The following is a 16,032-nucleotide window of genomic DNA, read 5'->3' on the forward strand; positions in this document are numbered from 1 at the left end:
TGATGAAAAGTATCTCATGCAGCCTCTATAGACAACTGAAGCCCTGATAAGGGAGCCAAGATGTATTACCTTCTGCTCCTCTGCTGCTGGCAGTCAAAAGGCTCTGGATGCAAGGGGTCTTGGATTTGGAGTTTTTTTGTGGTCCCATGGCCTCTCTTCATGATTAGGGTAACTGCGTTTCTTTCTACACTCCAGCAAATGTACATCCGCGGCAGGCTCAGAGTTCTGTGTGGTCCAGTGAGAGCAGGATCCCTGCCCACAGAAGGGTGCAGGCAGGTGATGGATGTGGAGTACAGATGTAGAGCAGAGGAATAGAGGCTGCCACAAGCTGCAGCTGCCTCATATGGATAATAAAGGTTTAGGTAGGTCTGTCTACCTTTCTGACTGATGCCTGCATAGAAATAAAGTGAAATAAATGTACATAATAGTACCATCCTCAGAATATCTTAGAATCGTAAGAAACTGAGGTACATTATTAAGAAAGTCAGTCATAGGCCTGGGCTGAATATATTGTACCCTTTAAATGGCCGTATCTTGTAAGAATGTTGTCAGGTGGGGAAAATGTCAATAACAGAAAACAGGGGCATCTTAGAAATGTAATACCTTTCTTGCTAGAGACACGTGGGAACCTTTTTTTAAAATATAGACTGCTTTGGTAAGCTAAATGATCTCACCTACTAATTCCACACATCCTTTTACATCATGTTTTCTCCCATGTGCTAGTTCCAGCTGTATATTCCCCTCTCCCATAACTGGAAAATGTAGAGAATACATCACTTTTACACTACATTACTTTTGTAGAGAACTTTTCAATTCTGTTTATGTAGCACTGGTAAAAACTGCATGCACCACCAGTGCTTCATTACTGTGCCTCAGAGCATGGTTCCAGTCATGGATAAGAGATCTACTTGATCCCAGCAATCAATATGCTTGTTCTGAGCTTTCATAATGACTGCAGAGACAACCAGCCTTACTTCAGATAGACACAGTCTCCTACTGTATATTGTGAAACAAAATTTTCTATGTCTGATTTGCACTTTCCAGTGCATGGGGGAGGGAGGAGGGAAACTTGCAAAAATTAGATGGGCAGACTGGCTGATATTTCCTATAATCTCTTCCTGAATAGAAACTGCTTAGTAGCTGGCTTATTCTCCTTGGAAAAACAGCGAGCTCATTGTATGTCACAAACAGGAATATGGAGTGATGAATGGCAATCCTGCAAAATCTCTTTTACTCTGCTCCCCAGAATAATGCCAACAGTAAGGATGAGAGATTTACTCTGACCATGTTTATTCCCTTCTAGCTTTGGAGAAAATGGCTTGGAGGTCTGGTTAATGTAGCACTGTACCTCCTGTTGCAAAGCTAATCTCCTCTCTCATTCTAAAATGACTGAGAAGTTATGAACTTATTGTTGCTCTGATGGACTGAAAGAAAAGTCAACTAAAGGGACATCTTGGGTACAGTATAGTCTGTACTTAGAAATATTTACCTATGAAGCATAGCTTTGCATTTCACAGGAGAGTTCTACTGCATTTGCATAAGAATATTCAAGCAAAAATGTTGAAATGTTGAACTTTGAAATTCCTGCTTCGTTCAAGGCAATAGAAGGTCTACACAGTTTTCTAAAGTAAATGTTTCTTAAGAAGCCACCCTTATTCTGTAAGGCCAAAGAACACAAGCTTGGAAGAAACTGCTGTTCTATGGATCACAGCATGAACCCTTGCAGGAACCCTTGCTTCCATCTTATTGAAAAGATTGGATATTGGAATTGTGGAACTTCCTTTACTAGTATCTCATACGTAAGTTTAATCAAGGTAGTCTTCAGAAATGACAAAATATCTGGGCTGTAAGGAAACTCTAGAGAGAGTTCCTCTTCAGTTAAGAATTGAAATCTAGTATCAGAACTCAGAATTTTCAGCAGAAAAATGTTGTCTCATGTTACACTGGTGGAAGAGACATATGACCACAAATACATGCATCTAATGAGTTCTGCATTGTCATTCAGGTTTAGAAAATGTCACTTGCTTCTTTTTAGAAAAAAAAAAAAGAAAAGAGAGAGAGAGAGAGAGAGAAAGAAATAATGTCCATAAAACATTAATGTCCAAGAGAAAATGGAAGAGAAAAATTTATTTATATACCATCTCAGTTTCAATGCATTTTGAAGGAAGATCTTACTTCTAACCACAGAAATATATTGTCATAAAACAGACTTCAATATAAACAAACAAACAAAATAGATTGAAAGTAGAATATTAAAAAAAAAAAAAAAAACAAAAAAAAAACTATCTGTGCTCATCAGAATATTTTCTTCTACCAGATAGTAATGTCCAAGAATCTGACCTTTTCTGGCAATAAGTAAATAAATAATCCAAAATAGATATTCATGGGAGTTGACATTCATGGCAGAACTAATTATGCTCTACAGTCTTACTACACTTTTTCCTTAAGCAGATTTATCTCAACTGAGAAGATAGTTTTGAAGAAGGCTGCTTGTGAAGATTTTCTCACCTAGAGACAACTTGAGGAGATTAAGTTATTTTCATTTCTCATCATTGCTTTCAGGAGGCAAATTTAATGACAGATATGTTGTGACTGGTCTATGTGGAAACAAAAGGAAAAACAAAAGGAAAAAAATGAAATAAAGGAAAAATGACTATTATCTCCAAAATCTGATTTAATAAACGCTATTCAACTTGATTCTTTCATATGATTATGGTCTTCTACCTTCATAAAATATAACACAAAGATTGGCTGGGCTCATATTTCATTATTTACTGATTGTACATCATGTATTTATCTCTCAAGTTATGACTAATTAGTTACTACATAAATACAAATAGCTCAAGAATGAATTACAGCAATAGTACCTAGCAATCTAGAGCTGAGCTTTTGCAATAAGGAACCATGCTAGGCAATATAAATTCTTTAAGCTCAAATAGGATATTAATCTCAGCGGTATTGTAGAGATATAACTAATGGAACAACTTATCCAAGAGTTTTAAATTTAACACAAAAGCACATAAAACTTGTGTTTACTGAGTTTGAATAGATTGTGAAAGCAAAGCACAACTCAACAAATATATGAACCTTTTTTAATTGCATATCCATTAGCTTCCAAAGTAAACAGCATTTTATTCTCTACTGCATGCTGATGTTCTATAACTTATTTTCAGCTAGTCTAAAGTCAATTATTTGCAATTACTGAAAATTAGAAAATCAGAGCATGAAATGTGGGCCTGATTTTTCACTTGAAAACAAACATATAGGATGGATTTATGAAAGACCAAAGAGGCAAGGAAAAAAAAAAAAAAAAAGACAAACACAGTGAGACTAATATTCAGATCATTTTGGCCACTGCTACACTGTTATAGGAGTCATAATGACCGTGAAGGACTTTTAATTTTAATGTTGTAATTGTACAAGTTCATGATAAAAATAACAAACATAAAGACAATAAGGTAAGTAATCAGTACTTTTTCAGTTTTGATAAACAAACAGTTAAGCAGTCTGGAGAGTAGCAGACTACAGGAGGTACTAAATTAGAAGGGTAGGCTACCTGGCTCCTTGAATAACAAATGAGATTCTTGTTAAAAATGATTCCCAGTACCACAATAATCTTTGCCCTAAAGTATTTCTGATAAAATCTCTCTAACTACAATTAGACAGCTGAGGTTATCTTGAGTGCTGAATACTGGATGTTGTAAATATCCCATAGTGCTACACTTAGCATTATTTAAAACCTTGAGAAAATAAGTGTTTATCTTCTAAAACTGACAGAACAGGTAGTTGTTGAAGAAAAGCAGTTTATTTTCGTAAGGTTTCTATAAATGCAGTCATAGACAAGGATCCATCTTTAAGATACAAAATTTGAAGGTAGAAAAGAAAGTGAAACATTCAACAGTGTTCAGTACAATACAAGGGATGCTATAAGGATTGGAATCAGTTTCTTTAGAAAGCATCAGATAGAATGACTATGATGGAATTTCATCCTAATAGCTGGAATTTCATCCCAATAAGTAAAATAACAGTGTTTTAGATCGCTGTTTTTGTCCCATACAATGTAAAAATTACCATAGTCAAGGTTTCACACTGAATGGCTAACATGGAAAAATCTCATAACAAAGCAGTTAACCTATTGCAGGAGAATTTAATCCCTTCTTTGTTTACCAAATATTCCATGAAAGAAGAGTTAGGAAGGATATTGCAGTGGTTGAAAGGGACAGTTATCACTCTTTTTCTGTTATAAATGACAGAAAGTGCAGTTCAGATTAAAGGAAAATACAATTCTTCCATAACCACTTTTTTTTTTTTTTTTGATGTCATCACATCATCCTGATGTCCTTCACGGGAATTCAATCCCTAATACACAGCCCTTAAAATCCTGTGGCTGATATGAGCTTTGAACAATTCCTTGGTAAGAAATGTGGGAAGTCACTGGACTGCTAATGCTTCAGGCTCTGATTAAACAGACAGAAGCACTGAAAAGAAATTTTATCATTTTTGTGACTGGTTTGTAAGCACTCCCAGTTTCAAGAGTATTTTCTATAAGCTGAAATAAAGCAGGCAAGCCACAATATCCGGTTCATTTCTTGGCAATAGTTTTATTGTCTTCACTTCAGTAAATGGTGTAAATTCTGGCCATCTTTATGAGTCTCAGCTAGAAAGATGTAAGCTATGAGTTTCCATCTCACAAATGCTTTCTAAGATACTATAAATTCATATTTACAAAGCAATTTAAAACCCTCACATGGAAAATACAACCTTCATCTTACATGTGGTGCAGCACATCAATACATTAAGATAGTCTGATGAACTGTTATATTTTTTACATTTCTTTATTAAATGGTGCTGCACCATAATTATTACCTCAGTCACTGTAAGGGGAAATGAATATACAAGCTAAAAGAAAAAGCATGATTAATGTCAGTATGTTTGTTCATTAAATTTAATGAATTTCCTTGTAAATCCTGAAAAATTTTTGTGACCAAAATCACTTATTTATGAAACTTCAAGCTGCATCCTGCAACAGCATCTCTAAAGCACCTTGAGCTCCTAGTGATAAAGAGTAGTGGTAAGAGAGACCTTTCACTTACTCACAAATGTAACCCATAAACGTGTTTTGACAATACTGTATTCTGCAGTACAGGCAAAGCTCTTCTCAGGCTTCAGCCAATCATGCTGGTGTTGCTTCTCAAGTGTTCCACCTTGAAAAAAAAATGAATCGTCTGCCTGTCCAAGAGGATTTTTAATTACCTGCCCTGAAGACTTGGCCTTAACCACACCGTTGGCCTGTGCAGAAGTACTGTGGGATCAAGGCACTTTGTTCCTTAACTTTGTCCTTTAGGTTGAGGTCCATTTACTGCACAACTGGGAGGGCTGTGTACACAGAGGAAGATGACAAAGCAATGTGTTATTCTAAAACAGCTGACAGATCACAAAATGAGGCATTGTGGTCTTTTTGTCTCAGTGATGCACACATGCACAGCATTATCTTATTTTCTCTCTGAACAATTAAAAGATAACAAATGCAAAATATATCAGCCAGATTCTAGAATGTTTGCTGTTAGCTGTCATGGTTTTCTTGGCTCACTCTTGAGAAGATCTGTGAGTTTGAGAATGCAAGTGCAAAGAAGCATGGTGTTGAGTCATTCCTCATAGTTAGTCAATTATTAATCATGCCAGAGAGAAGATCTGGTGCCTGCAGTGACCAGGCTGCTTCTCTCTACGTTAAGCACTCAAGGATTCTCAATCATTTCATGTTGACATTTAATGCCAAAGAAACTGGGAGGAGAGAGATACACGCTCCCTCTATCTTCTCAAAATAACTGAGCAATTGTCAGGAATGGAAATCCTGATTAATGTATTAAACTCAGTTTTTCAAGTTGTTCACTTGTCTCCCTCTGTGCTTCAGCAGCCATTCAACTCAAGGTGCTGCTCTGCATTTGGCTTTCAGAATCAGAAAGCTTTGGTACATATAAGGAACCAGCCACAAAAATTAAAGAATCAAGAGACCATTCTAGTAATAAGTGCTTCCATCTTCCATAACATGGGTTAAGGGACTCTTTTCTTCATACTTTTCCCTAACGTTGGCTGCTGACTGTTCTGCAAGTCAGTGGATTCAAAGCATCCTTCACTCACCACCACCTTCTCTGGGATGAATGTCACCTACATAAGCAAGGAGGTTCACCTGAGAAATCCCAGACCACATCTCCTCTCTCTCAGCAATTGGACACTCCAAAAAGTCAAATTATGATCATGATGATTATAATCATGTAGATTATGATCAACAATGATGATTTTTAAGGCTGATTATAGAAATACACATGAAGAGATGAAAAGGTTTTAAAAGGCCTGGAAGATACTGAGAAACTTAGATGGGAGACAGTGTAAAAGCAATCACCGCATTCTGTTACTTCCAAAAATCAGAAGTCTCTGAGAAACTAGCTCATGGTAGTTGTAATAATATTTTTTTCTGAATTATTTCTTCCCCTATAAAGAGATATTCACTGCAGGAAGCAGCTGAGATGGAAGTCATACTCCTGACCCACAAGGCATAAGAAGTGGCTAAGTCACATCCAGGAAAAAAGCAGGAGTCTCTTACATGCTGATATGTCTAATCTGCTCTCCAAAATCTTTGTTCTTGTTAGCTGATGCATGCAAACAAATAAAAATTTTTGGCTTTATGGGAAGACATTTTTGATTTGCACCACCTGGAGTACGAATGCAATGCAGCCTTTCAGTGATTATGACATTGGTATTCATAAGCAGCTGGTTCCAATTAGCAGTTTTAGATAAACAGAATAATGGATACAAGTACAACTGACACTCTTCCTTTTTGTCTATTTACACAGAAAGCAAGACTTGCTCGAATTCGTGCTGCAAAGAGTGGGAGTGCTAATGCCTACATGCAGAGCAAACGAAATGGCTTACTGAGTAACCAGCTGCAGCAGGTAATGTTTTTGTATTCTCCACCTCCAGAGTAACAGCTTAATAATAGCCCAGCAGCAGTTTATTCTATTTATCACCAGGGCAAGTCAACTTGGGTCTTTAGGCAATGTTATTTTTAGAGGTAGATTAAGGAAGGATAAGCTGGACAATTATTATGTTAAAGGTAGCTTATGAGAGCTGATGATAGGGTAATAATATAATAATAATAATGTTAATATTAAAATGGCTAGATAGAAATGCTGGATTCAATGTAAGCCACAGTTCTAGAGCTAAATCCTGCAGAAGACCACAGTAAAAAAGCACAGGGTGTTTGCGTCTTAGGAAGTATGTTGGATTTATCTCATTTGGCTTTAGACAGCTAGAACATGGGTGATGTTCTCTAATAAAAAGTAGCTGTAGCATACTGTTGGCACAAAGGGGTGTTGCAGAGTGAAAAACATTCCCTGGAAGCACCTAATTTTTTTTTTTTTTTTTCCTGGGGAAAATCTCAGTGATTACCTCCAAATGCAGCAGGGACTTACAGCCAGGAGCCCAGGCAACAGCTGGGACCAGGATGTGCAGCGGCTGCGTGGCTGCGAGCAGCTGGAGGTGGTCCCTGGGCTGCTCAGAGCTGTAACCAGCTGAGAAAGACTGAAGACACAGTGTTTCTTAGTCCCTGCCATTTTCTAGTGTTTTGGCAGTTCCCTGGGGGATACAGGAAGGCTTTCATTCCTCTATGCCCTTTCTCTTTAAAAACTGTTAAAAAGCCTACTATTCTAGCAAATAGCCAGAAGAGGAGGAAGTGGCTGTGTGATTTAGCATAAAAGAGGAGCAGGCAGAATACTTGTTTCCTCTTCTGCATGGAAGAATTCAAATCTTTGAAAGAAAGAGACACGAAATGGCTTAATTGCCATGCAGCTTTCAAATATCCCAAAGTTGAATTGTAATCTCTCCTATTATCCCACTTCCTACCCTATTTAGTTTTCTGCTTTCTAGTGAATAATTACAAAAGCAATTAATAAACAGTGGATGCTTTCTACTTAATTCTTCATTCTGTGTCAGTAACATCTGCTGTATGCTTTCTGAAGTCAGCAGATTGGGATCACTGACATGAATTTTTGTGTAAGCAGAAATACCATAAATTCCTTAGTGATGTGAAATGATCCCAGGAGGACTACTATGTTCAATTTCCTTCCAATAAGGCATGTTCCCAGGAAAAAAATAATAATAAGAAGAAATTATTACTGTCACTGGAATTTATTATAATTTTAATATTAATTCAACATTCAAAGATCATGTGTTGATTGTAGTTGGAAATTGTACTAGTCCACCTGTATACACATAAAAGACCTAAGATGGAAATATTTAAAAGGAAATGCAAAGCAAGGATATATATATATATATATATTTAAATCAAAAGCAAAAGAGTAATTGCATCCAAGATCATTTGTGTTATCCCATGTAGATGAGACGTTATGCTGCAGTATACAATCCAGATTAGTTCTGATCAAATATTTGGATAGGAGCCCTCTTGTTCATAAATGAGAATAATACAGATTTCTTTGTATTAACAGTCCTCCAGTGAAGAAGAACAGGCCTTTGTTAGCAAATCTGGCTCTTCCTTTGAAACACAGCACCACCACCTGCTTCACTGCCTGGAAAAAACTACGGTAAGAAAAAAAAGTGTGTTTTCCTGTAAATTCCAACATCAGTGTAGTTCTGAATGTTTTCAGTATTTCTTCTAATTAATAAGCCTTTGTGTGAAAGTGATTAGCTGTGAAGAGAAGCCGTTTTATCATATTTTAAAACATTATACCCTCTGCATGTAAGTAAGAGAGAGAGAGAGCCTGGATGACAGCCTCATCTAAGGTGAAAGATACTGTGACATGAGCCTAGTCTAGGGGCAAACGTGGCCTTCAGAGTGGTTTTCATACACTCCATAATGCTAACATCTGCACTTCTCTGCAGTACAGTTCAGGAGACATCATTTGTAGTCCTTACGTATTTAAAACTGTGGAGTCAAACCTTTGGTGTAGAGAGCTGCTGAGTGTTTCCTCTACCATGAGTACAGTTCTTGCCGAAGCAACTGCACGGGAGGATCCCAAAGCATCTCATTTTGAAGATTCAAATGTTTAATCCAGATGTAGGTGCAAAGCTTCAGAGTCTTTGGCTTCATTTTAGACACTGAGGTCCCTATAGAAATCAGTGACTCAATTCATAACAGCCCAAATACGCTCATCTAGATTTGAAACTCCCTATTAATCAGAAGAACTACTTATCATGTGCTCTCTATATTTTTCCCTGATCAATATCTGGATAATTATACAGCCATAAAGGATAATAAACTATAGCAGAGTTATGATTCAGTAATATCTAAATGCCATGTTTACTAATAGTATGTATTTGGACAGTTAAGGTCACAGCAATAAACCTAATCATCCCTAACTTCATATTGCTTCCTCTTTTATCGCTTTCTAAGGAAACTCAGAACATAAATATTAATTATGTTTAGTTTAATCTTTGTAGATATGGGAATTTCACATTAAGGCATGCTAAAATTATCTCTTTGTATTTTTATATTGTTGCAGGTGTTATATTGCTATGTAAAAATTTACTTTATATTGTAGGTACATTGGTCAACATCCATTAGACCACCATTTACAAATTTACATCTAGTTTTATAAGTTCTGGTTGCATGGAAAACATATATGATAGAGGCCATCCATATGCCTTGTACTATGGCATTTCTTGACAAACACTATAAACACTTGATCAAGTTAGTGACTCCTGAATATCTAGGTTAAGTATTTTTGTGATTTTTTTTTAAATCCATTTTCATGAATAAGTCACTAATAGAAGAAAAAAAAAAATAATGTTTGCTAATAGGATACAGTTCACCAAAAATGAAGATGTACAATACTGGTGTCTGGACAGCTAGCTCAGATACAGATTCCATGACAGGTTCTGCAGTCTCCTTCTGTTTTTTATTTATTTTTTGCACAAATTAAGTATCTTATTCTCAGAAGCCAAATCAAAGGTTGCAGTTATGGCATGACTTCTCTTCCCATTGCTTCCCATTCATTCCCATTCCATCAATACCACTCCCTCTCCCAAACCCTCCTTGAAATCTAACGTTTTAAGACATTTTCCAATAACTGTTAAAAAGCACAAGGTAGAAAAAAAATGGCACAAAATGAGGCAATGAGCACAAACTGAAACACAAGAGGCTCTGTCTAAACATCAGAAAATATTTTATTTATTTATTTATTTTAAATGCAGTGCTGGTGACTGGGCACTAGCACAGGTTGCCCTGAGAGGTTGTGGAGTCTCCCTCCCTGGAGATTCTTAAAAGCCACATGGACATGGTCTTGAACAACAGGCTTGAGGCTGCCCTGATTGAGCACTGCCCTACGGGCAGTGGTCCAGATGACCTGCTGTGATTCTGTGAAATCTATTTTGCAATTTCTTTTGAAGTTCTGGATACATAGGGAAACTTCATGTTATTTCATCTTAACTTTGTGATCTAGTTTTTCATTAAAAGACACAGTAATGCTTCCACTATATTTGATGGAGATCCATGTGAAAGTCTTAGTACTACTCTTTCTAAAAGATTTAAAAGTTTTCTACCTACAGACATTGCTAAATTAAAATATGATGTATGTATATATATATATTAATGTTCTCTTTTGACAGCATTTCCTTGTAAATAAATTGTCACAGTTGTTACATCACTAGCTAGTAATGTCATCTCATGGTTGCTTATGTTTTTTCCATTCTTACTTTCAGAATATTTTTTATGCAATGGGTTGTAAGACAGAATGTCTCACAGGATACAAAGTAGCTACTTTTCCAGGGTTCAGACTGGGTCCTTTTGGAACATTTCTGAGACATTTTGTACTAGGACCTGATAATAGTAATCTGCCTTAAAAATGTTCCATAGTTGAACATTACAAACATGTTTTAAAAACCTAGTAGTAGCCACAGGTCATGTCAAACTATCACAGAAATCATGAAAAAAACATATTCATTTGGTGGGAGCTGGATTCAACACCACAATTTTCAAATTTCCTCTAATTATAGTGGTGGAATATATAAGCCTTTATTTTTATTTTAAACAGAAGTCTTTATTTTTAAGAATATATAATGCAAGTATTATCTTGTTTCCTAAAGCTGACTACAATCTACTTTACTTTGCCTTGTTTGTTGGGTCCTGTTTCTGGCACTAATGCTCATATGACACATGCACACAAAAATGTATTCATGGGCTCCAAGTTGTATTCTGCAACTGTCTGGTCAGATCATACACTCCAAAATTTTAAGTGGGAAGCTGAAATTTTGGGCCCCTGGTCTGTGGAATATGGCAAGTGGCTGGCTCATGGTAAAACAGCAAGAGTGAGATGCCTTCTTAGCCTCCCCTCATCTTTTGAATGAAATATAATTTGGTGTAAACCTCAATCAAAAGAAATTAAGCAAAGAAATATTCTTTTCCAACATTTTAAAGCTAATAAGATGAAATCTTTTCCACTCTAAGAAATTCAGTGTGAGCAATGTTATTGAATTCTAAAACTTACATTAATAATTAAAATAATTGTATTGGAAGTTATATTTTACAGGCTACTTTTAGCTGATGTAAAAACAGTTAATTAATAAGTATAATAAAATAGATTAACTTGGGCCATTATATCATTTCAAAATTATTCCAGTCGATATTAGAAGTTCACTCAACGGCTCTCCTTAATGGACCCTACTAATTGAATTCTTGTTGGTTACTACATAAAAGTTTTAGGAAGAACAAAATTACTTTCAATCAGAACACTAGCAGAGATTTTGGCAAACAGAATATAACCCACTGAACATAATCTAAGGATAATGATTAGGTCACTTTTCTCTCTGAATTTTCTGTCCACTGTGTGATAGCATTCAAAATATTTTTTGTAGCTGACACATGCCTAATAGAAGTTGATTGTCAGGCAAATTCTTTCCATATCACTTGAAATTGGTATGCTTCAACACCAGTCAATTCCACACAAATTTATATTTGAGTGAAGGAGAAGAGAAGAAATAGAAATAATAATAATGCTTATGAAGGTATTTCAATTTCTAGCAAACATATGGCTACAATTACTATTCTATTTATTTTGCTCACATATTTTATATTTGCACTATGCTGTAATTCTCCTGGAAAACACCTTTCCAATTAGAGTATTGTTCTTCAGGGTTTGTTTGTTTGTTTTTTACATTCCAACGCATAAAAATGCAGCAGGCTAACAATCTTGAAGTGAATAAGACTGAGAAGAGTGTAAAACTACTTAAAACATGTCCCCTAAACCATCCACAGGATATGTAGACTGATTCCAGTGGTAACTGGAAAGATTTTAGAAAAACCTTTCAAACTGCATGTGAGCATGTTTTAATCTCTATTTAGTTTGGGCTGCCACTTCTAAATTATTGTAAAAATTCCTCTTTGTTTTGTTGTTGCCATCTACTATAATCAGCACCACTATTTTTCACCCTTCAGCTCACAAAGAAAGTGTGGAAATCACAGCTGGAAAATATTTATTAATTTTATTTTATTATGGTTTCATACAGTAAATCTTATTTATTTCCAAATGACATTTAGGGCATTTACATAAGCACCACTTTTATTTTTATTAATAAACATAATCCCTGATTTTGTGGCACTCCATAGATTATACAGATATCCATAGTGCAAGCTACAGCATGATCATAAGCTATTTTACGAAAGAATTTGCATTATTTGTTTTGTAGTTAAGAGCCCTGAGAGTTTTGTTCCAGTGTTTACATTTGTATTGGTATTCAGCCCAGACTAATAGGGGCTAAACACTATAATCAAGACTAAGCTGTCTAACTTTACCAATTTATTCAGTTGTGTCAATTTAAGCCTTTAAAGAAGCATGATTAATACATTCACTTTAACTTTGTGTGCATGCTTTGTCCCTTTGCTGGCTTCCTCTGGGCTAGAATCATGAGTTTGTGGATGAACAAGTCTATGAAGAGAGCTGCATGGAGGTTTCTACAGTCAATAGACCCCCAAGCCACAGCCCCTCTCTGTCATCTCAACAAGGTGTCACCAGTACTTGCTGCTCACGAAGACATAAAAAGACTTACCGCATCCCAAACACCACCATTGCTGGCAGCCGTCAAGGCAGTGTACAAGAGCTCAGCACCATCCAGATCAGATGTGTGGAGAGGACGCCTCTGTCTAACAGGTACCTCTTATGCATCAGTGCACCGAGAGCTGAAACCCCTTCAGTTGTTAGAGATGTGGATGTGTCATGGCTTCCACAAGCGGGCTGGGAGGCTAAAGATAAAACTAAAGTGGTCATCCAAAAACGAACAGTAGGACTGAAATATCCCCTGCACTTAATTTTCTCTAGACTTAATTCTAAGATAATAGAATAGTCCCTCTCTTTGCATTTCTGCCCTCTCATGTTCTCCCCACAAAATATTGTGTATTCTTTGCACAGAATATCTTCCAGGGACTCCAAATTACATAGAGCACCAAATAGTACTGGCCATGGACAAACATGTAAGAAACAACACAGAAAAATTTGCAATTCAGACACACAAGATGAGCAAATGGGAAATGAAATAAAGTTTTATCACCGCTGTTGTGCTATTAATTTGGTGCAGAAACAGAACATAAATAAGACCTCAAATAAAGACACAGAATGGGGAAACTAAATTAGGTTCCCAGAGTCCCAAGTGTTTTAGCCATAAGATAGACTCTTCTAAACAAACAAACAAACAAAAAAAATGGTTAAGAAAAAAATATTTTGCCATTTGAGGAGTTATTACAAAAGTTAGGAAAGTGCAGTTTAAGAGTCTGTAATTTGCTGAAAATATCTGCTCTTAGAAATAAACCATTTGGCTTTTGGATGTATCTGAGCACCATCTCTGAAAACAGAGGAAAGGTCTCGGGAGACTCAGAAGTGTTTTCCATTGAACTCAAATATACTAGCATTTAACTAAGAAGTGTTCTCAGCACTAGGTGTTATAAAGATTGTCTTGTTAAGTGACATTTTGAGTAGCTTACTTTGAATAGTTATTAGGTTTGAATTTCACTTCCATGAACAATTTAGCAGCTTGTAGCTAAAGGAGTTTTTCAGCTGCTGTGCAATGAGACCTCAGCACAAAGCTCCAATCTGTCTTAGATTTTCAGGAAATGTTCTGCCTGGATCCTTCTTTTCCCTGCTAGAGGACTTCTCTGGGTGAGAAGGAAGGCAGAAAGGGGGCCTCATCCTTGTCCATACCTGCTACTTGCGTACATGCTGGTATGGCAGTGCTGCTTTGCACTTCTGAGCCTCTGAGCTCTGTAATGCAGAAAAGGACCAGCTGAGACAGTAGAATTGGGTGTACAAGAGGTTTGCAGTAATATGGGCTTTCTTTCTTCATGGGTTTTTGTTTCTTCCTCCAGCCGATCCAGCTTAAATGCCAAAGTGGAAGAGTGTGTTAAACTAAACTGTGAGCAGCCTTACGTCACTACAGCAATAATTAGCATCCCAACACCTCCAGTCACCACACCTGAAGGAGATGATAGGCCAGAGTCTCCCGAATATTCGGGAGGAAACATTGTCAGAGTATCTGCTTTGTAAAACAAGGAATTATTTATAAATTAGAATAAAGACCACTTGCAAGCTGAGCTGGAGCAGTGGGAAACAAGTCCCGAGGAATGAGAGAGCTGACAAAGACAACACCTCTTGATGCGTGTGCCAGCAGCGATGGATCGAGAGGTTCAGGAGAACCACAGCACTTTGTGGGTCTCGGTGTCGTAGCGTGTAAACCAAGTGGAGTTTCTACACACTGTTGAAAATGACACGTGGTGGAAGCTTCTGTGACCATCCTGACTTACTATATGAGCACAATGAAATGTCCCCATTGATGCTTCTTCTTATCATGAGAGCTCTTTTTAGAAAAAATAGAAAAAAAAAAAAAAAAAAAAAAACACAAAACAAAAAAAAAATAGAAACAAACCTGTGTTCCTGCTGAATGCAAAATGAGAAACATTTTGATAACTTGTCTTTTTTTTCTCTTGTTAATAAACCACAAACTTGTTGAGAAACTATGAAAAAAAAAAAAAGAAAGAAAAAAATGCTCATATGAAATATGTTTGTACTGACTGAAATAAATACAACCATAATGCATGCTGAAATTATTTGGAGCTGTGATCTCAGTTTACTTTTGTTGTTTTTCAGATTAGGCATGATAAAATATTACTGTAGAAAGGGGCATTTCTGTGCACTTACAACAAGCTGATTGTTAATGTTCCATGGTAGTTGTACAAATAACTTCCCTTTGAAAAACACAGTATTTCTTATTTAAACACTCATTAGTGGACTAAAGGTGTTCAGTTAGTTCAATATTTACTATGGTTTTATCTTGCTTCCTAGGTACTGTTACAACTGCAATAAGTCATTGTACACCTGTTGTATCAGGAATCAGGATTTATTTTTCTTTAAGGTATTTTACACAACTTCATCTGCACTATAAACTGCAAATTGCAAACATTTAAATAATCTTACAGCCAAACTGTGCATCACAAATGTGCTACTCAATCACTGTTTTGTCCACTGTCCTCTGTTTCTATGACAGTTCATTGTCTGCTCCAATGTTACCGTACTGTTTGGGATTTTAAGGCTACTGATGAATCAGCATAGTCATTTGTTCTGTAGACATCTTGTCTACTTCTATATTTTCAGAACAAACCTCTTGTTCCAATGTACTGTTACAGGATCAATACTATTTGAAATGAATTTACAACAAAGGTGTTTTGAGGATCCACTAAAACTTATCTCCAAACCTTTTCCAACTGACATTCTGCAGCGTCCAGAGTAAGGCAGAAGACACTGAAAGGTGTTCAGTAAAAATGATGACTAAATTATTTTTGTAATGATCTGTAAACTTGCATCCTAAAATTTGAGAATTTATGTTGTGTCAAGATATTTAATTACCTAAGAACACTGACAGAACAATGGATTGGGTCCCGAAGCTACAAAAATGCAATTGGTATCAATTGGAATTTGCCTACGTGGGCAGGCCTAGAAGGCACTGCGAAGGCTCTGCTAGTTAATTTTTTTTTGGCTT

At 36.4% G+C, this 16,032-nt stretch overlaps 1 protein-coding gene across 1 annotated transcript in view; it reads left to right on the top strand.

Moving 5' to 3' along the window:
- The window catches only part of KCND2 (potassium voltage-gated channel subfamily D member 2), a gene marked incomplete at its 5' end in the record, with an annotated part of 297,426 nt that extends 282,355 nt beyond the window's left edge, over positions 1-15,071 (top strand). The window contains 4 exons of the mRNA XM_082764628.1: positions 6,852-6,950; positions 8,508-8,597; positions 12,910-13,157; positions 14,366-15,071. Coding sequence (XP_082620754.1) covers positions 6,852-6,950; positions 8,508-8,597; positions 12,910-13,157; positions 14,366-14,543 — 615 coding nt within the window. The 3' untranslated portion in view covers positions 14,544-15,071. The remainder of the gene's footprint in view (positions 1-6,851; positions 6,951-8,507; positions 8,598-12,909; positions 13,158-14,365) is intronic.
- Positions 15,072-16,032: the final 961 nt, after the last annotated feature.

This window comes from Aythya marila (genome assembly GCF_965140915.1).
Source record: "Aythya marila genome assembly, chromosome: 1".
Classification (NCBI taxonomy): Eukaryota; Metazoa; Chordata; class Aves; order Anseriformes; family Anatidae; genus Aythya; species Aythya marila.